Source organism: Urocampus carinirostris, chromosome 12 (assembly GCF_059441175.1).
Source record: "Urocampus carinirostris isolate Australia breed hairy pipefish chromosome 12, RoL_Ucar_1.0, whole genome shotgun sequence".
In the NCBI taxonomy this organism is placed as follows: domain Eukaryota; kingdom Metazoa; phylum Chordata; class Actinopteri; order Syngnathiformes; family Syngnathidae; genus Urocampus; species Urocampus carinirostris.
In genome coordinates this window covers 24,708,625-24,736,546 of record NC_142360.1, presented here as the reverse complement: position 1 = coordinate 24,736,546, position 27,922 = coordinate 24,708,625, and the positions used below count along the sequence as shown (strand labels likewise).

Below are 27,922 nucleotides of genomic sequence, written 5' to 3'. Positions count from 1 at the left end.
GTACGTTGCATGTGAATGGTATGCTGCTTTATGTTCCCTTCAAACAATTATCAGCTGCCATTGAGAACTTAAGACATGACTCTGATCTCTTCTTTACCCTGTAAAAACAGGTTAGTACAGTGTTTTTACACTACCACAATCCAGTCATAAGGAATACTAAATAATTTACTCAATGTACGAATCAAGTTTTGATTGTGAAAATTGCGGGGTAAAGTCTAAAATAAAATTATGTTCGTTTTTTGTAGAAAACACAAAATGGCGGTCTGGACCATCTACGTTTTGTAAGGCTCCTGGGCATTTATTTTGACTTGGTCAAATTGTCAACAAGTTGGGTCAAAGTACTATATAACTTGTGTTTTTTATCTAATGTTTAATAAGTACAGAGTTTTAAAACCACTTTGACACGGTTTCGGTTGTTTGTTTGTGTGTGTGAATGTGTTTCAGGCTGGCAATATTATTACAAAGTAGGTAAAAAGGACATCTTATGTCAGGGGTGTTAAACTCGTTTTAGCTGGGGGCCACATGATAAAAAATAAAAACTCACGGGGGCCAGTTTAGATTATAAAGAGATAAAGAAAAGAAAAGAAAGAGAGCAAGATAAAAGAGATAGTGAGAGAGAGAGAAACAATTAGAGTGGAGAGAACAAGAGAAAAGGAGAGAAAGAAAGAGAGCGAATGGATAGAGATAACAAGAGAGAGAGAAAAGAGAAAGAGGAAAAAAGAAGGAGCGAGAAAAGGGGGAGAGAGAGAGGGGGGGGAAAGATGAGAGAAACGGGATAGAGAGAGATAAAAGAAGAGAGAGAAAAAGAAGAGGGAGTGAAAAAAGAAAAGAGAAAAGGGAGGGAGAGAAAAAATAAGAGAGATAAAAAGGAGATCAAGAGACAAACTGAAGAGAGAGAGAGAATTAAGATAGAGAAAAATAAAAGAGAAAGAGTGAGAGCGCTGCAGTTGCTTTGCAAGCGGCACCCTGCTTTAGTGACATCAAGTAAATGATCTGCATTTATATAGGGCTTTTAAAGTCAATGAAGACCTCCCAAAGCGCTTTACAATGTGCTTCACACTTACCCATTCACACACACACTCACACACCAATAGCAGCCATGCATCCATGCAAGGCGCCGACCTGCCTATTGGGGGCATTAGGGTTTCACTGTCTTGCCCAAGGACACTTCGACATATAACACAGAGGACCCTGCGATCTCTTGATCCCAAGACGAGCACTCTACCTCCTGAGCTAATCACGCCCTAAAGTCCAAGTGGACATACTGTATTTAAATCTGCGCATCATTTTTCTCTTGCACTTCTCTCAGCATTGTCTCGCGGGCTGTATACAATCTGTCGACGGTGGGCCATATGTTTGAAACCTGTGTCCTATGTGAACAAAAGCACATCTAGAACGTTATCATTCTCGTTAAAAAGAGTGGGAAAATAACTGATTGTATTTATTTTAATCCTTTGTTGTGAATTTAATTAAGTTACTTGACTTTTGGAATGTATATAGTGAACATATTTCAAGTTAATTCAGAGAAGACCTTTTAGTAAACAAGGGAAAATGTGATATTCTGTAAAATATAAAAACAATTATCAGCTGCCATTGAGAACTTAATCCTGTTGTAAACAATATTCACTACGTTGTTGGCAATGACAAAAAAGACAATTCTAATTGTAAATCTAATTCAATGGTATTATCCAGTGTTTCTCAACTGTTGGGTTTAAAGGATTTTATACATTTGACTATAAAGAATTTTATACGATTGACTACTTGCTGCTTGCCATTAAAATTTATCAATTTTCCTCATATATGTAAAACATTTTGTCATTAACAAGACTCTAATGTGACTTCAAGCAGACTGATTGGTCAAAAGGGCAGGCCATACAAATTAGACAGTATTTCACCTGCCCAAAGCCCATGGTGGTTTGCTCGTCACCTTGTTAAAATCATATGGGAAGAACAATTGTACTAGAGTCTATCGTAGTCCTGATATGACAAAGAATATGGAAAATCCAATGTTTCCTGTGACTATATGTTTCAGAAATATTACAGCCCCTACAGTGCCACTGATAGGACAAGTTTACGGCGCCAAGGCCACTAGTTCGAGGGGTAACTACTCCCATGAACTCTTCTTGCATTTTAGATGTAATGAACAACACCAGACCCAAAACTGATTGCCAAAATAATGATTAGCTCGACCCCATCATTTCAAAGATAAAAGCAAAACCTGTATTTCACAAAAAGATGAAAGAACATTCAGGTATAGATTCGGAAATGTTGTCAGGATGGTAGAATGTCTTTGGTAAATGGAAAGGTCTTATGAGCTCTATATTAATCTCAGTGGCAGTATATACAGCTATTTTGGTGCTTTGCGGATGTTGTTGTATACCTTGTATCAGATCTCTTACAGTTAAAACCCTCGAGCGCACCTTGGGCCCGCTGCCATCTGGTGGCCAGTGCATGATGATCACCGTGTCGGACCCAAAGCCAGTTCCTCTGGCGGCAGGTCCATGGGGTTCAGCGGAGTGTGTGGTGATGGCCTCAGTGAACTGAGGCCATGAGAGGGATTAAATGATTTTATACATTAGACGATGAAGGATTTTATACGATTGACTACAAAGAACATGTACTCAGTTTAATGCAGTAGAGATATTCACTGATTGTTTTTATTCAAGGTACATTAGAAGGTTAGGCTGTGTGGAATGAATCAGACGTATTTCTGATAACAGAATTCCTGTGAGTGCTGACGGAGAAGGCCAGACGCACAAGGGCAGACGTCGGGGCGCCTCTGATATGCGAAGATTGTGGAGCCCAGCCGACAAGCCCTCATGCGGGGTGAAGACCAATAAGAGAAAGCTAACGTTAACAACAGATGACACATAGCACACAGCCAATGGGAGGTCTTTTCTTTGTTTGTGAAATGTATAAATGATCCGGGGCAACTGGGAGGGGTATCAACGCAGTCTCCTGTTGATACACTTAGGTCTTCATCCACCCCCGTGTGATCCTTCTGGTCATTTCTCTCTCAAAAAACGAGCGTGCATAATTGTTGGATGAATGTGGGTTGTGTTTGGTTAATGGAGTCAGATAACTAATTCGAACAATTTGGTAAACAATACATTTTGATAGATATATTCCCAACAGGTTGTAACCCAAAGGTGGTTGCCAACCTGTTTTCAGTGGGACGCGGGGGTTTACCCTGGCAAAATAATGCCAAGAAGAAGAAAAAAAGTTTAATTTCATAGTAGATGACTATAATGCCTTGCTCTTGTTGTCCCAATTGGCTGTGAGAGGGACCACCTGCCATTTTATTGTGTTTTTTGTTGTTTTATTTCCTTATTCTACCCATATTAATGGGTCCCAAGAAAGTTAGTTAAGTAAGTTAAGGAGGGAAATGATTGCAAACTCAAAATATTGCACAAGTGTCTGCAATTGAAGTGCTGCTTGAAACGTACAGTAAATGGTTTAGAAATGTTATAATTCTAGCTTCTTTACCAGTATATTGATCTTCATTATCTACACAATTAAGTAATTATTGTTGTTTAAGTAAATGTTTTATTAATATTTAGGGTAATAATTTCTTTGAGTAATGTTATTTTAAAGTAGTTTTAGGGGGTTGCTTACAGTATATGCCATGTAGACTATGCGGTCGAGGCTGAAGTCATTTTGGTTTGGCTCGTCTTATGTTTTTGTTTATTAAAAGGTGAATAAACTATACTATTGCTGTTTAAACTGCACAATCCTTTCACTCAATACATTTGTAAAATGGAAACGTTTGCCATTAGGGTGGAATGTTGGGTCCTCAAGTCAGACCAGTTGAGAAACACTGCTTTAATCATTATTTTGTTGATGCAAATTGGCAGAAATTGCAACATGACGTTTTAAGCATGGTGTGCTTTACTGTCAGGATCATATTTTTCCTGTTTTGTGTCAAATTCCAATGCCTATTTGATTTTGGAATGTGACTGTAATTTAAACTAGAATGGCTCTGCACCAGCAGCACGGCGGTGCAGTGGTTAGCGCGTGTGCGGCACAGTTCATGTCTTGGGAACCTCCTGCGTCAAATCCATCTCCGGACTTCCTGTGCGGAGTTTGTATGTTCTCCCCGTGCTTGCGTGGGTTTCCTCCGGGCACTCCGGTTTCCTCCCACATTCCAAAAACATGCATTTCAGGTGAATTGGCCGGTCCAAATTGTCCCTAGGTGTGAATGAGCGAGTGAGTTGTCTGTCCTTGTGTGCCCTGCGATTGGCTGGCAACCAGTTCAGGGTGTCCCCTGCCCACTGCCCGATGATTGCTGGGATGGGCTCCAGCACCCCCGCGACCCTACTGAGGATAAGCGGTGTAGCTAATGAGATGAGATAAGGCTCTGCACCATTAGAGATCCACCCCTGTTGAGCAAAAACGTTTTGGCTAGAATTTCCCTTTTTGGCAGGGTCACAAAATACTTGAGTCAACTAAACCAAAAGTGCCGAGTCATCTTTTTTGGCATTTTCCACATAGAGAGTAACATACTTGACTGCCTGTAAAAGATGGTGTTGAAATTGTATGTCCTTCTGAGAGAGTGAAATGTCTTTCTGGAGAAAATGAGTCAACAAAACCAAAAGTGCGGGCATTGTTCACATCCAGGATAACATAACTGACCCCCTGTGAAAGATGGGTTTCATTCGCCCTTTTTTTTTTGGGTGGCTGAGTCAACAAAACCAAAAGTGCTGAGTCAGCTTTTTTTGTCATTTTTGACTGCCTGTGAAATATGGTGTTGGTGTTTAATGTAGTTTTGGCTTGGGAGAGTGTAATGTCTTTCTGCTAAGAAAATGGTGAGTCAGCAAAACTAGAAGTGCTTTTTCTCACATCTAGAGTAACCCACCTGTTAAAGATGGTCTTCATATCTAAACTCCTGGAAAGACACACAGGCAAAAAGATGTATATTAATGTTGGGAATAATGCCGTTGGGAATAATGCCGTTATAAATAATGCAATTTCGTACAAGGTTATTTTTTCAGTAACGGTTAATCTAATTATTTCTTCCACTGTTACCGTTATTAATTGTCAAAAGCGGTGCTCTGAGATGCCTTTTTTCTCTTCTGATAGGTTAATATGCATCTTTTGACTGATTCCTGTGTTGTTGGCTTTAAATCTGTTGAGCGTCAAAAAAATGGTTTTATCTTTTTTTGTAGATGTATAAATATTTTAATTACATTTCCTGTGTTTCTCAGAGTTAATGTGTTGAAATAAAGTGTAAAGTATATATTTTTTATTTTTTTCTCTTTTTCTTGTTTCTTTTTCTCCATTTATGTATTTTATTTTTCTCTCATTTTAAGTCATTCCTTGCTTGATGTTACATAATAATTGGTAATGTAGGGATTAAAAAAACATAAACAACCTGAAAAGCCATTTGGGACCGGAAAGAGTGGGCCCTTTCATAGAGCCTAGCCGTAAAAAACAGTTTTCTAAAAATAGTCGGGATTCCCATCTCTTCATCTCACCTATTCTGGTCAAAGACGTCACCGCTGTGTTTTGTATTTGCTCAGAAAAATTTAAATTCTTTGACACATAACTTATTTTTAAGTGACGGAAATAGTTATTTTCCCTGTAAACTGGTTACTTTTACCGTAGAGTAACTCAGTTCCTATCTCAGTTACGTTTTGGAAGAAGTAGTGAGTAAATATAACGAATTACTTTTTTAAAGTAACGTGCCGAACACCGATGTATATGCTTAGATCCAAAATGAAAACATTATCACCACCCTCGCTTTGCTCATGGGTGATAAACATGGAAATAGTCATTGTAGACATTACGGAATGTAACGCACGTGTGGGGCACATGACAAATCAATGTTTTCAAAAGTCCGCCTGGCACAGAAGAGTGTCGGCGTACTTCCAGGTGTTTGCGAGGAAACGCGCCGTCTGAACAAGAAGACCCTCCCTGCGGCTTGTGAGCTCATTCCAACTTCAGAAGCAATCTGCCAATTATGACCGAGTCAACCCGGCCTCTCTCAACCTTTAAAAGCACTACAACTCCAAAGTGAAGCAAGATTCAAACAGAGGCTTACGATTGGTAAGTATCTTGCATTCAAAAAAGAAGGACAAATCATGAATTTATGTGCTTCCTTTTAGGGATACAAGAGAATGTTTTCAAATCCTCTTTGTTCACTTTTTCTGCTGGCTTGTGCCTTGACTACAATTTTCAGCCAAAGTGAGTATGATTATTTATTGATTTTGTGACTTTTGGCTCAGTTTTCTGATAAACCAGGGATGTCATACTCAGTTTGGGTCTGGGATCGAATCCAGACTTTCTGTTCTCAGGCGGGCCGGTGTTCTGCCGAAATGTCCTACCCTGTCAAGACAACCTAGCATAACTGATGTGTTTTGTTTTCTTTATAATCAAGAAAAAAACAGCAACACTGAAACTGAGAATATTGCAAACAGATCTTTTACTGATGATATAAAATAAGGGTTGGCATGGAAACATACCTTGCATGATTACCGTTGTCAAAAAACAACATGTTAAAAATGTACCATGGAATCACACACTTAAAAGCTAAATCAGCAAAAAGTATTTTGAAGCAGGGCCAGCGTCAAATTAGACTAAATAAAAACAAAAATCATAAGTACTCATCGCTTTCAAAGGCACATAGGATAGGTAGGATGAAAACCTGCTCGTTTCCCAGATGCGTGCACATTCGTACTGTACATTGTTTGGACGTCTCTGTTGTGTACAAAGGAATATCATAACACCGGATCAGTAACAGAATGTCACCTTAAAATTTTTACCTTACCATACTTTTTTAGTATTAGATTTTATCTCTCAGCCTACATTTGAAACCTATCCTACAAATTATAATCACAGATGATAATGGATATTTTCTAAGCACAACACATTTATTCTCAAACGATGGGGGAAAAAATGTTTGTCATTTAATACGTGACGTCAACTCTTTGACACATTTACTGCACTTTAGAAGCAGGAAGGATCATTTAGTTAGTATTTATTCCCAAAAAATCATATTTCTTAAAAGAAATAAGCTAGAGACTTGCTTTTTTTGGGGCGTACTCAGAAATTTGCGACAGTTAGGATTAAATCATCTAACGGGCTTTATGTTTGACATGACTGGACTAAACAAGTCACCATTTTTTGTACTCGTTCTTATTTACCGTGGTGGCAATTATTTACCCGACAGAAGTCCTGCCGGTTTTCCCGTAATCTGATTCTCTTCTTCTAAACAGACAGTTGCAGGGGACGATGTGGCAACGAGTACTTCAGAGGTTACCTGTGCCAGTGTGATTATAACTGCATGGTCTATGCTGAATGCTGCCTCGACTTTGAATCTGAATGCACCACACGTGAGTGAATTGTCGATCTTCTGTGATATTATAATCGTTAAATATATTTTTGCTGAGAGGCGGGGTTGGTGGATTTTTGATAACACTCTCAAGACTGGATAGATTATTTGCATAGCTATACAGGAAAAAACAAAAACAACATTTTGCTAAACTATTTCATAAGAGCGACCATACTTATTAGGCATCCTGGATTTTTAAAATCTGATTGTGTAGTTAAAGCTGTGGTGCGCTACATCAGTGTTCCCATACCTTTTTTGGGCCAAGGCACAACATCTTGAGGCACACTGTCCGGTTAAAAAATTAAGTTGTTTTTTTCAAGCTTTAACTGAATTGACAGTATAAAGTTTGTCTTACTATTTGTGCTCACCATGGTTTAGGAGGCACGAATTATTCAATTTGGTCAATAATTTTGTTGTCATTTAGAGTTTTATTCTATATTATATATATATATCATCTCATCTCATCAGCTGTACCGCTTATCCTTATTAGGGTCGCAGGGGGGCTGGAGCCCATCCCAACCATCTCCGGGCAGTGGGCCGGGGACACCCTGAACTGGTTGCCAGCCAATCGCAGGGCACACGGGGACAGACAACTCACTCGCTCAGTCACACCTAGAGACAATTTGGACCGGCCAATTCACCTGAAATGCATGTCTTTGGAATGTGGGAGGAAACCGGAGTGCTCGGAGGAAACCCACGCAAGCACGGGGAGAACATACAAACTCCACACAGTAAGGCCGGTAGCTGGATTTGAACCCACGCAGGAGGTTCCCACGACCTCAGAACTGTGCCGCACACGCGCTAACCACTGCGCCGCCGTGCTGCCCATATATATATATATATATATATATATATATATAACCTGTTTGTCAAGGTCTATTTTTTGTCTTGCTTTTCTAGAAAGATAACAAAACTAATACCGTATTTTCCGCACTATAAGGTGCACCTAAAAGCCTGACCATGCGCCTTATAATACAGTGCGCCTTATTTAGGGATCAACATTAAGTTTTCCAACTAACTTGCAGCCGCCGACTAGATTTTCCCCCGAACGCTAAGTAGTACGCGGTGTATGCTGGGATTTATTTACCGGCGTTTCATTGGCTAACCAATGTGTCAATCATCATTTGAATCGATCACTATTGGCTAAAGTTATTCGGAGGTCAAGGGGCGGATCCTTTTTATCATTTACAGGCTGGCATTGGCTTAAACAGCAAAACAAAGGCTGCAATTGGCTGAAAAAGATGTGTCAATCATCAGTTGAATCGATCACTATTGGCTAAAGTTATTCAGAGGTCAAGAGGCGGATCATTTTTATCATTTACAGGCTGGCATTGGCTTAAACGCTAAAACAAAGCCTGCAATTGGCCGAAAAAGATGAATGCGTATAGCACGTGGCTGACGGCACACAGAAAGCATTTTTTTCTATTCTGTATTTGTAATTATTTTATTCTCCCTGGATTTACTGCACTCATAAGAGGACATTGGCTGCACATTATTATGAACACAACGACTTCGGTGAGCTACTCCGGGTTTTATATTGTCCCTGTATCTTGCTTCAGACTGAACTCGATGTTTCTGTGATAAGCGGTGCAGATAATGGATGGAATGGAGTGTCTATTTTTAAATTCAACTCAATTCCAAGTGTTTATTGTCATATGCACAGTAAAGTCGCGAGCGAAAAAGAAAATAGAAACTAAGGAATGTGTGGCATTTCTTGAATCCCAAGACTTTAACCTTCCGAATGATGGAACGATGCATTTGAGTGACATCGTACGGACACCGCATCCGCACGTGTTCTCGACACGTATTTGCGTCTTTGCAAGCTTTGGGAATGTTAAGGGGGTAATAAGTTGGACTGAACTATCTGACTGTTTTGTCGACGTTCCCATTGTAGCGCCTTATAATCCGGTGCGTCTTATGTATGTCAAAAATAGGACCAAAAACTATTTTTTCGGGGTGCGCCCTATAACCCGGTGCGCCTTATAGTGCGGAAAATACGGTACTTAAAAATTTGCAAAAATGGTGTGCCGTTGGAATATTCAAGTCCCATTCATTTGTATAGCCCTTAATCACAAAAATGTCTCAAAGGACTGCACAGGATTACAATTACACCGTTGCCTGATCTTAAACCAACAAGAAAACTTATATGCAATGTTTTTACTTTATTTGTTAGTTTTGTTCGTTTTTGGCGTGTAATCTAAAACAGCTTCATAAAACTATATATTGTTAACACGTTTTTTGAATGAGCAAAAAGTGCCGGCAAAACATTTTTACTACATAATTACTTACCTCTTTTTTCGTAAAATAAGAAAAATATTAAAATCAGCAAAATTAAATGCACATTTTTCACTTCATTTGATTGATTTTTTTTAATTTGATCTTAAATGGTTTCATCAAACAAAATAATTTATTAAATACATTTCCCAGTTCTACCTCATAAGCAGTTAATTAGTGTATAAGAATAATCTGCTATCACCTATAAATATGGATGAATGTTAAAGTTAATCTGCTGATCACTGGAAGGAGGCAAATATGCTGAACAATGTCGTACTTTTTTGGGGATAAATAAAGTTGGGAAATTTCCTGAGGCACACCAGACAAGGTCGCACGGCAAACTAGTGTGCCCGTGTCTTACAGGTCTACATACCTGCTGAAGCAGGCTACAGTACACGATTGTTACTGGAGAATATATCTAAATCTGTTGTTTTACAATTAGCCTATTTAATATGTATGTAATCGCCTAATGCTCCCTTTCAAGGATGGGGTTTTAATAGTTTAATAGTCTATTCTGCTCACAATAATTACAACCTAGTAAAAACTTAATAAAACATTGCAATACCGTGATCGTACAGTTGTTTCACATATGGATATTGAACTGGTACATCTTAAGACCAATAAAGATTCAACCACAATTGAACCCCAACACTGACAAAATTATAGCATTTTCAAAACTCTGTTTTCCTGAATAAAGTACAGAATAGGCCTAAAGGGAAAGTGTGTAATATTTAGTGCCTCCTAGTGGTACAAAGAACTTTCACTCAGTAATAACAACAACATTAATTTAAATACCACGTAGGAATACCTGAACCTATCATACCAATGTTAATTATATATATACATATCAATATATATATATATATATATATATATATATATATATATATATATATATATGTTTTTCCTTTTACATAGCTCCATTTGTTTTTCTGTCTGCCCCTTTTTCGCCTTCTGTTATGTCAACTGTCTATCAAAGCTGTCAATTTGCAATGTATTGTAACCTTGTATATGATGACCAGTGGAAAAAAAATAAAACATTAAATAATAGTGGAATCCCTACTAAGGTCTTTACCATGTTTTTCTGGCAACTTGCTCCTACATTGTGCTCTGTGGGACTGGTTTCTGTTCGCACTTAACAATACAGTCCCTTCTAGAGGTCAAATGTTAAACACTGGGACTTTAAATATGATGAAAAAACGCTAGATGAAAAATAAAAAAGTAAAACCAAACAAAAATGTGAACAACACAGCGTCGGAAATAGTCCACTGCCATGCAATGGTTTAGTTTATTTGATTCCTAGCACGCCTCCCGCCCTCCTCCCGGCTCTTCTCTCACTTGGCTAGTGTCACTTGCGGCATAGCGGCCTGAGTCTGTAGAGGCTCTGGTGTATTCCAGTGAGAGTATGTAATACAGTGGTTATATTGCAAAACTATTTTACCACTCAATACCTTGGCTTACGCGACACAAATTAATCCGTGTAGGGTAGAATTTTAAAGTGTTGAATAGTTTTATTAAGTTTTTTATTAAGTTTTATTCTGTGTAAAAAAACTAAATGAGTAAAAATGGGCAAAAATGGGCATGGCGTAACAATAGTGTTACTTCAACAAAAAGTAATGTGATGTTCACAAATAGGAATTTTCACTCCTGAACATTGTTGAATCATCCTAAATCACTTTAAGTTAAATATTTTTTTTTGACCAGCCGGACACTCTGGGTGCTCAGAACCCCCAACGCTCTGAACCCAAAATCGCCCCTGCTATTTAAGTTACAAAGAATTAGCTGACCCTTGCTAAAAGCATATGCACTTATTCAAATCTCCCTATTCATTGCTCTAGCTCCGTTTACAAGTGTGTCATGTTGCATTGATCTGCTGCAGAAAACTCCTGTCGAGGTCGATGTGGGGAATCATTCAAGAGAGGCCAACTGTGTAGCTGTGACTCGGATTGTTTTAAATTCAGGCAGTGTTGTCGTGATTACCAGATCTACTGTCCTGCAGAAGGCAAGCTCTGTTCAGCATTTTCAGCATGTGCAGGGAAATGCCGCAGAAAATACAATTAGTTTGCATGAAAATCAACAAAGAGGTAGGATAGGTAAAAGTAGTCCTGTAGTTCTCAGCAAAGTCCTGCATGAAATGCATGTAGCCATCCAATAGGAACACATATCACATGTTACGTAAATACTGCAGATTTTTCTAATATTTTCTCAACAATTTTTCAACAGATGAATCACTAATTGAAGCAGAACAGCCGTCAGAGGCACCTAGTGGAGGAAACAAAGGTAAGTGTTTAAATATGGCAGTATAGTTTTCAGCGCACAGTTTACCATGTAAAGTTCATATTTTCTTCCTTGTTTGGGTTTTTGGGCAATACATCTTTCTTATGCATAAAGAAAAAACATTCATGCTTTAATCAGGGATGTTCGTGTCTGATTTTTGGTTCTATTGCTGTGCTTTGGTCCAAGAAGAACAAGCTTGAGCGGCCAAAAGTAACACAAGAAAGCAGAGCTGTCATAGTGTGGGAGGCTCGTGCCCAAGAAAAGAAACAGGACCTATATGGACAAAAGTATTGCAACACATCCCACAATTTGATCATTAGGAGTTAACCAATCAGGGTTGAGTTAGACCACAAACTCTTCCCGGATCCTCAGACGGATAAATGAAGCCGATTTTCCACGGGCGTGAATCAAATCAATATGTATAACTTTTCATGGATATAATTAGGTAGTCTTTCATCGAAATGTATTTAGAAAGTAAACATTTTTTGTATTGGTGTGAAGACATAGGTGCATGGTATTTCTTATTTTTCATGACATACTGATTTATTCTGTTTGGTTTTCTTTTTAACATTGGACACCTGCAAAATAGATTGCAGAGGATGCCAGTTTGTTGTTTTGACTATTATGCACTGTTTAAATAATAGTCACTATTTGACACTAATGTTGCTGTTCCTAGATATCCACACCTTTTATGGTGAATCTGCTCTTTGTAACCTATGAGATGTAATAAACAGAAGAAGGATCAGTGAGGGCTTTTAGAACAGATTTGGAATTTTTGCATTGTGAGGAGTTTTGTTCACCTTGGAAGTTCAAAATGCATCGATGTCTTCTCCCCTTATTTTGAATGTCTACTAAACTATAAGCTTTTCACAGACAATGATGAAGTTCCGCTGGTTACTCCAACATTATTTCCACAAAACAATAACAATGATGGTGAGTTATTTTATGGGAAGCATGTGACATTCCTCACTAGTAAGATTTCACAATGACATTGAAGTGTGTCTGTGTCTTGACATTATAACAATGTGGGGTATACCAAAGCCATTACAATTGATGAGCAGTCCTACACTGTGGATCTGGAGGGAAGTCAGACGGCATCTGCGATGGCTTCAGACTCTACTCAAGCCACCTTGATTACAGGCACCCCAAAGGCGAGCACAGTGACGGTTCCTTCAACTTCAGACAATGATTCATCCACAATTAGAGGGACTTCCACTGATGGGGCAGGTCTGTAAAGATTACAATGTAAACTGAGGTCCAATCTGCAACTGAATAGTAGATCTTTAGCAACACGTTTAAAAATTACCACAAGACCCTTCCACATAATATTAAAAACAACAAAAATATTCTTCCAGATTTTCTGCATGCCACCAGAACCTTCACAAGATTTTTTTACATTTTCAGTGCCATCCCAAGAACCCTCACAAGAGACTTTCACATCTTCTTTACCACCAATACAACAATCTTCTTCAACTTCATACTCAACACCAGAACCCTCAAAAGAGCCTTCCACATCTTCAGTCTCAGCCCCAGAACCACAAGATTCCCCAGTCACATCTACAATTCCACCTCCAGAACCCTCAGAAGAGTCTTCCACATCTTTAGTGACAACACTAGAACCTTCACAAGAGTCCTCCACATCTCTTCTACCAACATCACAACCCTCACAAGAGTCTTCCACATCTTCAGTGCCAACAATTGAACCATCGCAAGAGTCTTCTACATCTTCAGTGACAACACTAGAACCTTCGCAAGAGTCTTATACATCTTCAGTGACAACACTAGAACCTTCTCAAGAGTCTTCCACATCTTCTCTACCAACATCAGAACAATCACAAGAGTCTTCAACGTCTTTGTTGACAACACTAGAACCTTCACAAGAGTCTTCCACATCTTCTTTACCAACATCAGAAAAATCACAAGAGTCTTCAACGTCTTTGTTGACAACGCTCGAACCTTCACAAGAGTCTTCCACATCTTCTTTACCAACATCAGAACAATCACAAGAGTCTTCAACGTCTTTGTTGACAACACTAGAACCTTCACAAGAGTCTTCCACATCTTTAGTGACAACACTAGAACCTTCACATGAGTCTTCCAGATCTACTGTACCGACATCAGGGCCCTCACAAGAGTCATCCACATCTTCAGTGACAACGCTAAAACCTTCACCAGAGTCCTCCACATCTTTTAGTCAAACACCAGGACCTTCACAAGAATCTTTTACATTTTTAGTCTCAACAACAGAACCTTCACAAACGTCTTCCACATCTCCTGTACAAACATCAGGACCCTCACAAGTGTCAACAACTGCAGGCCCAGCATCAATCCAAACTACTTCAGTTGTTACAACAGGCCGCACTTCCTCTCCACCAGACACTATTACAAATTCCGCCGCGAGTGTTTCTCCGTCAGGATCCGACCCCGACAACACGATTACTGTCAATCCTTCCCGCTTAAATCCATCGCAAGAGGGTGAGGTTACAGCGGTAGGACCTACAACCAAACCACCTGAATCCAGCTCAAAAACTCAGGATAAGCCAAATCCTTCCAGTTCACTGACGACAATGGCTCCTGTGAATAAACCTGCTTTCAGACCTGGTACCAAACCAGTGAATGCCGTGCTGACCGTGGGTGGCTCCAGAGACGTCCTGGCAGGTACTATTATTATTACTACCTCATTTCTTAACTTATCCAGTCATGTCACTCAACACATACTATATAAACATCTCAATTCAAAGACATTGAATCTATTACGCTCATTAACTCTCAAACCCCGTGCCCGTGAGCCATACAATACTGTTGGTATTACCACACCTTCATACAATCCTTGCTTTGCATGCATTAGGAGATCTCTACATTTGAGCAATTCGTTTAGCACACCCATTGCCTTAAACCCTTTACCCACCCTCTTCTTAACATCCTTCTCTAAACCACCACCTGCTGCAACATATGAACATAGCTACTTAAAACCATCTTCCGCTTGCAATTTACAACGATCAACACAATCTTTAATCCATCTACCCTACCATCTCTTGTCTGCATTCATCTTTATCTTCCTTCTCTTACACACTCTAATAAACTCAACTACCAAAGCTCTCAGTGCTGCTGCAGAATCATCCACCAAACAGTGTCATCTGTAAACAACAACTGACTTACCTGCAACCCATCACCACACACTATACCCTGCTCCTACTTGCAGCTCACGCACCACTCCATCCATATACAAATTGAACAGCCAAGGTGACATGATACACCCTTTTATCAAACCCACTCTAACCGGAAACCACTTGCTCACTTCACTCCCTACTTTCACACAAGCCCTACTATCCTCATACAAGCTTTGACAGCACGCAGCAACATGCCACCCACCCTATATATCCTCAACACTTGCCACAATGCCTTCTATCCTGTGAGAGGCTTTCTTTAAATTCAGAAATGCCCAATAAACCTCTCTTCCTTTCGCTATAAACATATCACACAACTGCCTCACTCCAAAAATATTATCTGTACATCCCCTTCCTTTTCTAAACCAACACTATTTCTCCCCAAGTACTCCTTTTATCTTTTCCCTTATTCCTCCAATCAAAATCCTGCCATAATGCTTTCCCACCACACTCAACAAACTTATACCGCTCTAATTACAGGCCTGTCACCTTTCCTTCTGTACAAAGTGTACAAAGGAAACCACACATGCACTACGTCAGTCCTCTGGTACAACTCCTAGGCCGAAACATATATTCAACAACCTTGCAAACCACACCATCACAATATCACCACCTCTCCTGATATGCTCTACCGTGCATCCATCCAACCCAGCAGCCTTCCCTTCATTTACTCACAATCTCCCGCTTCATTCAATGCACCAAACAGAGGCATTTGTCCACCAACCACAGGCACAATACAGGCACAAAAAATAGAGTATACTATATTAATCAAAACGCTTTAGATGAGTGGTGGCCTACATAAAATATTATTGTTGAGAAATCCTTGGGCTCGACAGCACTAAAGAGGAAATGGGAAAAAAAGAGAAAAAGAGAGAGAAAAAGAAGGAAATATAGAGAAAGAGAGAAAAAGGAAAAGAAAGAAAGAACCAAAAGCAAAGAGAAAGAAAATAAATAGACAGGGAGGGGGGAGGACAAGAAATAGAGAAAGAAGAGAGAAAACTACAGAAAGAAATAGAAAGAAATAAGGCTTTGGTTACTTTGTGAGTGGCGCCTGGCTTTGGTAAATCCAGTGGACAAAGTTCAAACTGCAAGTCATTTTTCTCTTGTTCTTCTCTCAGCAATGAATTAATACCTGGAATAAAGCCCTTGGCAGGCCTGATCCGACCCGCCAGCCGCATGTTCGACACCCTTGTACTAGATATTTGTAGTGATAGCAAGTGTGTGTGGTGAGCAGTCTTGCATAAGAACCACTTTCGACTTGAGAATCAAAAAATTCCCTTTATACATTCTGAAATACGATTTTTAATGTTTGGCAGCTCTGCAGTTCATTGGAAAACAAAATGTTGAGCCCCATTCCAAAAAACAAAAACCTACATCAGTTGAATGCCTATTACCACCAATTTAAAGATTGACTTGTGGTAATATTTCTTTTTCTTTTTCCCCACAGTGATGTTTTTATTAAAGATGTCTTTATTTCTAGATGACAGCAATGACACAAACTTGTGCAACGGGCGTCCCGCCAATGCAGTCACCACCCTGCGGAACGGCACCATAGCAGTTTTTAGAGGTCAGTGCCAGAAATCATTTTACTGAGAAAAACATTCAAAGCACATGTTAGTTATGTCACTGCGGTTTTACTAATAACATTTATTGTGACAATGTTTTTTCTGCAATTACGTTCATATTTTTTGAAGTCTTCTTGATTCCAGGAACTTTTTGTCATGTTGCCACATTTCAGGATTCAAACTTAAACCAAGAATCAACAACATGTGAAACACAATCATGCCAAATCTTTTCAACATTTTATATTATATTTACGACAAACAAACTGAAAAGTAAGTGTTGCAAAAACATTGCTCCCCTGTTCTCTCAGGTCAGTCAACTAACTCCAGAAGTTCCCTGGGGAGTTCTGACTTATCCAATGTCCCCTTAAATGACAAACAATGATAAACAGCGTGCGCCTACCCGTGATTGTCTTTTTATATACTAACAAGCATAATGGCCCTGGGTTGCCAGGTATTCTACTTTGGGAGAGGGGATTTATGAAAAAGGCCCAGGAAGCCATTAGGGAGCGCCAAAGAGCAGCATGCAGTTCAGAGTCACTTGTACACAAAAGCAGATTTTTGTGGATTTGGTTGGCTAAAAACACTTGCGGAGGCCTAAAGCTCAACACTATCGATTTTCACAAAAATTGGTTTAGACATTTCAGAGCCTATAAGGCACACACAAACACACGTGCACTCAAATCAGGATTCATAAATGGGTTTGGATTATCTGCTCATAAGATAGTCCAAGGAAAAATATTCAATAACGTATTTAGTTAGATGAAGCTGTTTTAATGTTGCACTGCAAAAATAATAACCAAGTAAAAATCTTTTTTTAGATTCTTCTAAAAGATTAGGAAGAATGTGGATGAAACAAGATTAAAAAAAAATAGAAAGCCTTGAAAAACTGGTCCAAAATATAATCTTAAATTACAATAAAGTTATTAACCAAAATGAATAACCTGTCATACGTCCTGAGCCACTGTGACCAAAACTAATGAAAACAACTTGTAACTGTTAGTTTAGTCTATGATTTAAACTTGAAAAAATTAACAAATAAATAAACAAATAAATGAAAGAAACAGGTGCCAGGAATTAATGTTTAAACATTTTCAATGGATGTGTTGCCTTGATTTTTTTTAATGAAAAAAAAAGCGCCTTGGGTCACAAAAAACTGGGAAACACTAGTTATTTGAATAAAATAGAGCATAGTATATTTTGTTTATGTCATGGAACAGGAGGAGGACCCAGATGCGTGACGGTTCTCACACAAGCTTCATTTTACGGGAAATTGGGCAGTCATGCACGTTAACCCAAACGCCAGTGATTCGGCGATAGTTGGGCGGAAGACGTAAGACCGCAGTCTGGCGTGGAATGACAGGGAGCCAGAGGCTGACGAGATTGATACCAATTGCACGAGCAGATATCGGACAGATGAGGTAGATACCGGACAGGACGGGACAGACAGGATTGATATCAGGCACCGGAGACTGGAGTCCGATAACAAGCAAGACGAGATAGACGGAAACGATACTGGAGATCGAAATTAAACAGGACAAACTAGACAGGAGCGAAACTGGAGATCGATATTAAACAGGACTAAATAGACGGGAACAATACCAGACAGGAAACACAAGCAGGGAACCGGACAGAGTCAAAACCCACGTCTTGCGGGTGCAGAGGTTCGTTGACGGACTGACAAAGGGTGAGTGAGAGTACTGAGTTTAAATAGGAGGGAAGCCAATCAGGCAACGAGCCGCAGCTGGTGCCAAACGGGCGGGGTCAATTGGGCACCACGGGCAACCGTGACAGTTTATGGTTACCTTACGTAGGCTATAAGTTTATAGTTTATTGGACACTCAAATCTAGCAGAGAAGACATCAATGGGTTTTGAACTTGCAAGAAGAACAGGAGAGGACTGGAAAAAAAATCTCAGATAAGAAATTCCCACCTGTTCTGAAAGTCCTATTCTGAGCCCTTTTTTTAATTGAATCTCCTAGGATACAAAAAGCAGCTTTAAGTGGTGTGGAAATTGCAGAATAACAACATATCGATAATGACAATGGTGTTAGCAGCACATAATAGTCAAAATAATGAACAACAGTGCAAAATGACAGTCAAAACAACCAACAGTAAGCAAAAATAACAACTGTGTGCAATACTCAAAATAACATACAACCCTGGCATCCTCAGCAAGGTTCATTGAGGTTGTCTAAGAGTAAAAAACAGAATAAATGATTGACTTATCATTTTATACCACAGAAACAAAGAAATCATGAGCAGTTTGTACTGTCCAAAAAAAGAATAAAAAACCATAAATTAACTTAAAATAAGTTTTATCAGTTTTATGTTTTTTTTTTCCCACAGGTCAATACTTTTGGTTTTTGGACAGAAACCGAGTGCCAGGTCCAGCCCGTGACATCACACTAACTTGGGGTGTTCCGGCCCCTATAGACACCGTCTTCACCCGTTGTAATTGTCAAGGGAAAACATACATCTTCAAGGTCATTAGCGTGACTTCAGCTCAATAGATACGAATAAAACATTGTTTGATGCGGGGCTTCCATTTGGTTTTCAGGGAAACCAGTATTGGAGATTTGAAAACAATCGTTTGGACTCGGGATATCCGAAGGTTGTGGAGACGGGCTTCGACGGACTTCGAGGTCAAATCACAGCTGCTCTGTCTGTACCTCAGTATCGCAGGAGGAGAGAATCCGTCTATTTCTTTAAGACAGGTGATGTCAACACTCAAATACAGCATGTCATTACATTAAAGTCACATTTTGTACCTATAGTTGTAAAAAAAAAACGTAATTTATTAAAAAAAACAATTTAGTTGTGAATAATAAGAAAAAACTCATCTACTATCATGAAAACAAGGTTGAGAAATATTTATTTTACATACAGTAACATGAGGCTCACTTAGAGCAGCGGTTTCAACTGGTCTGAGTTGAGGACCCACCATTGCACCCTAATTTCAAGCTGCGAGCCAAATCCAGAAAAAAAAAAACACTTTTAAAATGTATCCAATGAAAGGATTGTGCAGCTTGAAGCAGAGATCGTAAAATACATTCACCTTTTTTTTAAGTAACAAAATGAGTTTAAAAACCATAACGGCTTCAAGTACCGTAAATACTGCGAGTATAAGCCTACATCGCATATAAGCGACTCCCTAAAATTGCTTTGAAATAGCCACATAATAAGAGGGGAATGAAATAAAACCATCAAAATCATAATAAAATGAGATGTGGTCCCCCTCAAGCGCACCGATTGCCCTTACATGAAAAAAAAAATTGAGCAGGGGATCTGCTGTAATTAACTTGCCGTTTTTTTCTGCTTCTTAGCATTATTGTGCCAAGGCAAAGACCCACAATCCTTTGCTGCTCAGAGTACCCCCAAAATAACAAAAACGTTGTTAAAGGCTGGGCAGAAAAAAGAGAAGGAAAATGGTGCAGTTTGGTCACTTTGGGCCTCTCTAGTTTGTTTTCTTCATTGTGCTTTTTAGTTGCAATACATCACATTCGTCGTATTTGGAATCATATTTGTTTTGATTCTCTTTTTGCTACAAATCAGCGCAAAGGGCACCCAGGTTTGTATGCATTTCTAAAATAGGAGCCTAGCTAGATGGCTTTCAAATAACTAAAAGTTAGCCTGATAGTTGGCTAGAAAGGTAAACACGGAAAAAAGTAACAGGGAGATAGATAGATAGCTAAATAGTAAAAGCCAACTAAATAGCTAGAAAGAAAGAAAAGAAAAGTTGGATACTTAGTTATAAAAAAGGCTAAAATTTAGCTTCAGAACTACAAAAAAGTGAAAATATTAGCTATATAGAATGCAGAATAAGTAAAAGGATAGCTAGGGAGCTAGCTAAATAGCTTAAAAGATTGGAAGATAGCTATCTAAAATAGGTAGCCTGATAGCTAACTAAAAATGGCCACTTTTTTTCTCATGGGCTTTACAAAACCCAAAATTTGGAATTTAGTTTGTTGTATTTCGTGTTAAACTAGATCAATAAAAAGTTGAATATATAAATGTGTGGGCAGCACGGCAGCGCAGTGGTTAGCGCATGTGCGACACAGTTCTGAGGTCATGAGATTGAACCTCCTGTGTGGAGTTTGCATGGTCTCCCCGTGCTTACTCCGGTTTCCTCCGGGTACTCCGGTTTCCTCCCACATTCCAAAAACATGCATGTCGGGTTAATCGTCCGGTCCAAATTCTCCCTAGGTGTGAATGAGCGAGTGAGTTGTCTGTCTCCGTGTGCCCTGCGACTGGCTGGCAACCAGTTCAGGGGGTCCCCTGCCCACTGCCCAAGGACAGCTGGGATGGGCTCCAGCGCCCCCGCGACCCTACTGAGGATGAGTGGCCCAAAAAAAATGGATGGATGGATAGAAATGTGTTTAACACAAAAATGGATTCTCATTCTGCTCTCTTAATTAATTGCTTACAAATAATCACCAATACTTGAATCCTTTTTTTTGTCCATGAAGCCCATGAACTGGATTTGTTTTATTTAAATTTCTAAAATAACAACTTATCATTTTATTACTATGTTGCTACTATGTTATTACCAGGTTAATGAGTAAAAATCGGGTAAATCGATTCATTCAACCTCTAAAAATATCATTTTACTAGAAAATCCCAATGACCTAACACTTGCGGGCACCTCAACTGTCCTTAGGGGGCACCCTAATGCCCACGGGCACCACTTTGGATACTCCTGGACTCGACTATGTGTCACTCAAAATGTTCAACGTTCGATCAGCCCTGGGCTCGTTGATAAGCGTTTTTTTTTTTTTGGGTCCTTTCATCACATATTACACACTGTCCCTTGAATGAGCTAACTCATAGTAAATGTTGGCTTTATTTCTAGGTGGAGTGGTGCAGAAATACTCATACCAGTTCGGTACCAGTCCCACATGTAACAGGAAACCCACTTTTGCCATTTACGCGATACGCAATCGAGTGGCACGACACACAGGTAAGGACTATTGCAAACTACAGACTATTATGACACCATCCCCTGATCTAAAATCTACATGAGGGCAAATGATACACATATTATCAACATAAAGTATAGGTTATTTAAATGCTATACAGTAGAAGTGTGTTTTAAGCTTAGATTTAAACATTGCACTGAGGTTGCAGATCGAATCCCAGGGGGAAGAGCATTCCACAGCACCGGGGCCCGGATGGAGAACGCTCTCGAAACTGTGGATCTCTTCTTGGCTCTTGGGATCACTAGTAGACCAGCGTTTTCAGAGCGAAGGCTTCGGACCGGAACATAGGGGGAAATTCAATCTGAAAGATATGAGGGAGCAAGTCCATACATGATTTTGTATACTACCAACAAAACCTTAAAATCACATCTTAAGCTAACAGGGAGCCAATGCAGGTTAGCTAAAATAAGGGTAATGTGTTTAAACTTTCTTGTCTTAGTTAAAAGCCTCGCTGCAGTATTTTGTACCAGCTGAAGGCTCTTGATTTTGGACTTCGGGAGACCGGAGAGTAGTGCATTACAGTAATCGAGACGGGAAGTAACAAACGCGTGAATTATAATCTCCGCATCTGACTCCTGGATGGAAGAAAGCTGTTCTAGTAATTTTCTTCACGTGTGTTTGCAAGGACAGATCGGGGTCAAATATGACACCTACATTTTTAACTGAGTAACTCTGGGTGATATGACATTTGTCAATGTTCAGAGCCGTTTTTGAGAACAAGTCACGACATTTAGATGGACCAATAACTAACATTTCGGTCTTTTCAGAGTTAAGGCGCAAGAAATTGAGTGACATCCACTCTTTTATCTCAATGAGTTAAGCCTCCAAATTTCCACAATTTAGTGTGGCAGAATCCTCGGAAGATATAGTTGTCATCTGTGTAGCAATGGAAACTGATATTATACTTGCGAATAATATCACCTAATGGAAGCATGTAAATGCTGAAAAGAAGGGGGCCAAGTACCGAACCCTGCGGAACACCACAGGTAACACTAAAGGGACTTGGCCTTTTCTGCATCTATATTGATCAAAATCACACCTGTGCCAGTGTTATGTATTCTGTCAATATTCATAGTGCGCCTTATCATGCCAAGTCTAAGAGTGTAACGAAGTTAAGTCTTCAGGACTTGTATTAGTGACCCGCCTACAGGCATACTACCCTGAGAAGGTACAATCTCATCTGACCCGGGAAGCTAAGTGAGATCGGACCTGGTTTATACTTGGATGATGTGGAGAATTCCGTCTGTTTTGACTGAAATCACGTAGTAAATGTCACGGAGGGTTTGAGCAGAACAATAACACTCTGTGAACTCACAGCAGGCTGCTTTTCGATTTCAACATAGCGCTCTGGAAAATGAGTCATGCATTAATAGCCGAGAAGGACAACCTGATCCTCCGAGACTCGACGCACGGGAAAGGCGGCGTTTACGAGAAAGCTGAAATGTTAAGGAGTTGTTTTTGACTGATCTCATGTCTTCCCAGCCTCACTTTTGGGACCCACGATAAACATTCGGACGACCTGGCGAGGATTCCCCACCGTCGTCACCTCGGCCGTTTCTGTCCCCAGTTACAGCGAACCGGAGGGCTACAAATACTTCGTCTTCTCCAAAAGTAAGTCATGGTAAAGTCCAGCGTCACCTTAAAAACACATGCGAGTCTGGAGAAGGGGCCATGTGTCTTGCAGACAGAGTAGGTGTGTTCCCAAGTTTATGACAGTCTTGACCGCAGTCAAAGTTCCATTGCAGTGCCGCCCAGAAGTTGGAATGTTAACTTGCAACTTACCTTACAGTGATTCTCAAATAGTGGGGTGAGCCCCCAAGGCTGCGTTTCAGGGGAACATTTTTTCTTCAACCTTCTAAGAATAAAGAGCAAGTACACCTCCACTTCACTAGGCCGTCGGAACGTTTTCATTTAGACTCCACGGAGTTCATGTAGCATAGACATACCTGTCAAGCTCCAGAGCTCCATGCCCTTACAAACTGTCGTATTTTCCCTTACAAAATACAAAACATTTTTACTCCATATTTTTTTTCAAACGTGTTTGTTTATGTAGTTTAACATGTTATCTTGTACATGTGTTTCGTTATATCATATATATTTTAACACATATTTATATATATATATATATATATATATATATATATATATGTTACAATATATGATACATTTTGTTGTGATAACTGAGTTGCTCGACATGAATGAGGTTTATTATAAAAAAAAAAAATCAAAAATGAAGTAGCTTGGACATTCACTGTAGAAGGAAAAAAATTGATGAAATATAATTAAGTAGAATAATTCATTTTCATATTCAAATTATGAATTCATTTTCTGCATTAAATTATTGTTGGTAATACACTGATTTAAGGGATAACCACCAACCTTTCATTTTCTCCTTTTATACTTCTTTTTCTTAACTTCTTTATACAACATAATAATTCGTGATATAATGCATCAAAGCAAGTGAGCTGTTTGAGAGCCGGCTCTCTTTAATGAGTTGAGCTGAAAAAGCAGGTTCTCTAAAAAGAGACGGACTTCCTTTCACTACACAACTACGACATGAAATCCAAGGCAGCAGACGCATGCGTACAGTAGCATCAAACAGTTCGCTTCGTTTGCAACGAAAAAAAAGGTACTGAGATAGAGGCTATCGCGGCGAATTCATTTGACTTGATTGATTTGCCGTTTCATGATAGTCTGTGTATACTGGATGGTACCCATCATTGGCAAATTTGCGTTTTTCCGTACAGATTTTCTTGTACGTCGAACATGTCTTAAAATGCATAATAAACGTACTTTGTACGGCAAAAACGTACAGGTTGACAGGTATGCATAGAGTATAAGCATTGAGTGAAGAGTGTAGACACAAAGTAGAAGAGACCCTCAAGTGACCCCATTAAAAAAGAACACGGATGTTTAGACAGGTGAAGAGAGACGGGTTAAAGAGACAAACATAAGTCTCATATCAATACTAAGACTGGGAGGATTGAAGAGTCGTACGTAGCTGTGACCGCAGAGGTAAACGAGCAAAGACCGGTGGGCTTGCTATGTTAAAAATGTTGGCAGCGGACAGCACGAAGCCAAATAAATTAAGCTGTTACTTCACAAAATAAAAACTCAATAAAGCTATTAAAACACCAAGTTGGGTTTTTCTCTGCAAAAATGTGCTCAAAGGCGTAGATTTGGCAAGGATAGATATTCTGTAGGGAAATTCACAAAATTCGGACCACCAATATCAATCTAAGAGAACAATATCAATAAATATCATCTGATCACTAAAAGATAGATCTTGGGAGGCGCGAGAGGATTTCTTCTGAGGGGTTGTGACAGAAAATTCAGGCTTATGAGCAGCACTGCCTTAAAGCAGGGGTAGTCTCACTTTTCTCAATGAGTTACTTACAAAATCATCTACACGTCGAGAAAACGGAAATTAAAGAGTAGCTAGACTACATATTTAAAAAGAAAAAAAAGGATATTGATTGCACGTCTAAATAAATGAAAATCGGTTCCATCAAAATAAAAGTATTATAATTCAATTATTATATTATTGTGACTCATGGTCATGGAATTTATGTATTTGAATTTCTAAGATACTAGTTACTATGTTATAACCATGTTATTAAAGGTTATTTATATTCAAACAATTAAATCATTTTACTAGAAAATCTCAATGATCCAGCACTGGTGAGCTATCTTCAGACTTGGTCTGCAGGCATCTTAACTGTCCTTAGCGGGCACCATGTTGGAGACCCCTGCACTACACAATACAGCAACATCTAGTGGTCAAGTAATACACACTGTGCCTTTGATATTTCCAATAAATCAGATTTTTACAGGAATAAAAGTATTATGAGGACATGTACTGCCAATTGAAAATATTTCTAGCAAAAGAAGGGAAAAAAAACACCAAAAGAGAGCAGACAGATTCGACATTTTTTGCAGCGCAACGACGTTCTGGCTTTTGTGTGTTCCAGCTAAATCCTACAACGTTCGCATGGACAGCGATAGGCCGGTTGTGGCTTCCCTGAGAGAAAACCCTTCGGCTCAGAACAACTTCATAAAATGCCCCAAAATGCTCTGAGCACCATCTTCGAGAACGCTCGAAAACCACCACACCACCTTCATCTTTCAGAAAGCACACGAAACTTCGGCTACACTTTATTTGTAAGAAACATTAAAACCAAAAAAAGACTGAAGGAGCCCGTCCGGTCGGTTCTTCATCTGGCGATGCGTCTGCCGTGGATTCCTCTGGAAGGAAACGCTTGTCCTGTTGGAACACAGTGCACGTGTGACATGCTCATTAACGGCTTCTTTTTAGACTCGTGGCACTCTTTGTAACCGTGTATTTAATATGCAATAAAAATGGTGACTTAGACTAATGTGTTTTTTCTTGAACTAAAATCCCAATTCCGAGGTAAATTGAATGCTGTTCTTGGACTGTTTTGGTCTCTTTTGGAAGGTAAGTCTCTAAAGTTTTGTCCTAAACTGAAATAATCACTGCAAGTATTACTAAAATTGAGTCATCTAAGTTGGATCACACAGAAATAGCTTTTTATTCTCGACTGAATTTCTTTTGCATTTGTAGGCATGGAAAAGAGTAGCACAGGCTAGAAGCTTTACCTGGTCCCTTGTCAAATTTGATTACAATGTGAAAAACTAAGGATTGTATTTTACACAGTTTTCTAGAGATATGTCAAAGCGTTTCCAAAAGAGGCAATTTGGAGACAAACCAGTTTACAGCACTAAAACCTCTACAACTGTGTATTCTACTTTGGGCAATCTTTTAAACGTTCTGAAAGAGTTGTAACCGTTTGACTTTGTGTTCCGGAAGTCGATCGATAATTGTGCACACTTGTGCGTAATTATGGGCCTTAAAACTAAATCACAAAAGGCTTTACGCACATTTAGAAAGAGAGAAATGGAAAAGGGAGAGAAAGAGGCAAAGAGAGAGAAGAGAAAAATATATGGGAAAAGAGAGAAAGTAGTTTGCAATAATCTGCGGTCTGTGCAGCCCTTTGAGACTCCTTGTGATAAAGGACTATACAAAAAACATGATTTGATTTGAATCCACTGTGCACATCTGAGTGTTAATCATTTCGGAATTTCATTGGCTGACCAACGTGGCAATCATCATTTGAATCTCACTATCGGCCAAATATATTCAAAGCTATAGGAGGCAATGCCCATTTTATCAATTCAGGCTTATGCGGGCTGTGCACCGTGAAAAAATGCCTGCAATTGGCCGAGAGTGGTGTCAATCAAAAGGTCACACGCTTGCCTTTAGGCGGATTTTAAAAAAATCTGTTTGCATTATCGTGCGTTTTGGAGTAAATTGGATTCGCTGGACGGTCTTAGATGTGACAAGGCAATGTTTGCGGACAATCAACTGATTTGATGACTGCCATATTTGGTGAGTTTCGCCAGCTTTATAGATTTCGGGTATCTTGTATCTGGCAAGACATATTTCAGTGACTGGTGACATGGTACAGACACATTTGCTTCTCATATGTCCAACAGTAGCACGGTGGCGCAGTTCTAAAGTCTTGGGAACCTCCTATGTGGGTTCAAATCCAGCTACCGGATTTCCTGTGCGGAGTTTGTATGTTCTCCCCATGCTTGCGTGGGTTTCCTCCGGGCACTCCGGTTTCCTCCCACATTCCAAAGACATGCATTTCGTATGGATTGGCCGGTCCTAATTGTCCCTAGGTGTAAATGAGCGAGTGAGTTGTCTTTCTTTGTGTGCCCTGCGATTGGCTGGCAACCAGTTCAGGGTGTCCCCTGCCCACTGCTCAAAGACAGCTGGGATAGGCTCCAGCACCCCCGCGACCCTACTGAGGATAAGCGGTGCAGCTGATGAGATGAGATGTCCAACAGTGGGCCATCGGAAAGTTAAGGTGTTATAAGGTGCTCATGATAGGTTTTGGCCCCTTAATATTCCTAGGGATCACCAGTGGGATGTCTGTACGATGTCACCAGTCACTGAAACAGGGCATGCCACTTATCATTGGAAAGCTTCAACCCTCGTGACTCAAGACATGATGACGTTACCTCCTCTCCTTGGTCGCCCACCACGGCTTCCCGGCCAACGCTGTAGCTGCCTGCTGGGCGCAGCCCTGGTTGGAGCGCTGCTGGTATCTGCCACGCAATCATCGAAATGAAACGTTTAAGTCACACATTGACAGTCAGGCAGGGTTCGAACACCTTTGGCATGGCCAAATTTGAGCACTTTAAAGGGATTTTCAAAGCCAATTTTCCAATTTCATACCTGTCAAGCTCCAGGGCGCCATGCCCTTACAAACTGTCGTATTTTCCCTTACAAAATACAAAATTATCTTA

The 27,922-nt window shown here is 39.7% G+C and overlaps 2 protein-coding genes across 5 annotated transcripts in view; one reads left to right on the top strand and one right to left on the bottom strand.

The window, feature by feature from the left end:
• The first annotated feature begins 37 nt into the window (after positions 1–37).
• On the top strand, positions 38–25,961 carry LOC148355296 (uncharacterized). 4 transcript variants are annotated; one of them, XM_088350545.1, is made up of 16 exons: positions 81–110; positions 246–281; positions 5,872–6,045; positions 6,105–6,183; positions 7,215–7,331; positions 11,484–11,606; positions 11,828–11,884; positions 12,755–12,814; positions 12,923–13,108; positions 13,286–14,539; positions 16,529–16,615; positions 18,960–19,096; positions 19,171–19,327; positions 21,463–21,570; positions 23,072–23,200; positions 25,561–25,961. In XM_088350545.1, exons 4-16 carry the CDS (start codon positions 6,117–6,119, stop codon positions 25,665–25,667), a joined length of 2,589 nt encoding a protein of 862 aa, XP_088206671.1. In that variant the 5' UTR covers positions 81–110; positions 246–281; positions 5,872–6,045; positions 6,105–6,116; the 3' UTR covers positions 25,668–25,961. The 4 variants fall into 4 exon arrangements, with proteins under 4 accessions (XP_088206670.1, XP_088206673.1, XP_088206671.1 ...); XM_088350544.1 differs by lacking the exon at positions 246–281 and having other exon boundaries at positions 38–110; XM_088350547.1 differs by lacking the exons at positions 246–281; positions 11,484–11,606 and having other exon boundaries at positions 38–110.
• The window catches only part of tprb (translocated promoter region b, nuclear basket protein), a 45,641-nt gene continuing 43,451 nt past the window's right edge, over positions 25,733–27,922 (bottom strand). Inside the window, exons 50-51 of the mRNA XM_088350542.1 lie at positions 27,635–27,721; positions 25,733–25,853 (exon numbers count right to left, since the gene is read on the bottom strand). Of these exons, the coding sequence (XP_088206668.1) occupies positions 25,804–25,853; positions 27,635–27,721 (137 nt within the window). The 3' untranslated portion in view covers positions 25,733–25,803. The remainder of the gene's footprint in view (positions 25,854–27,634; positions 27,722–27,922) is intronic.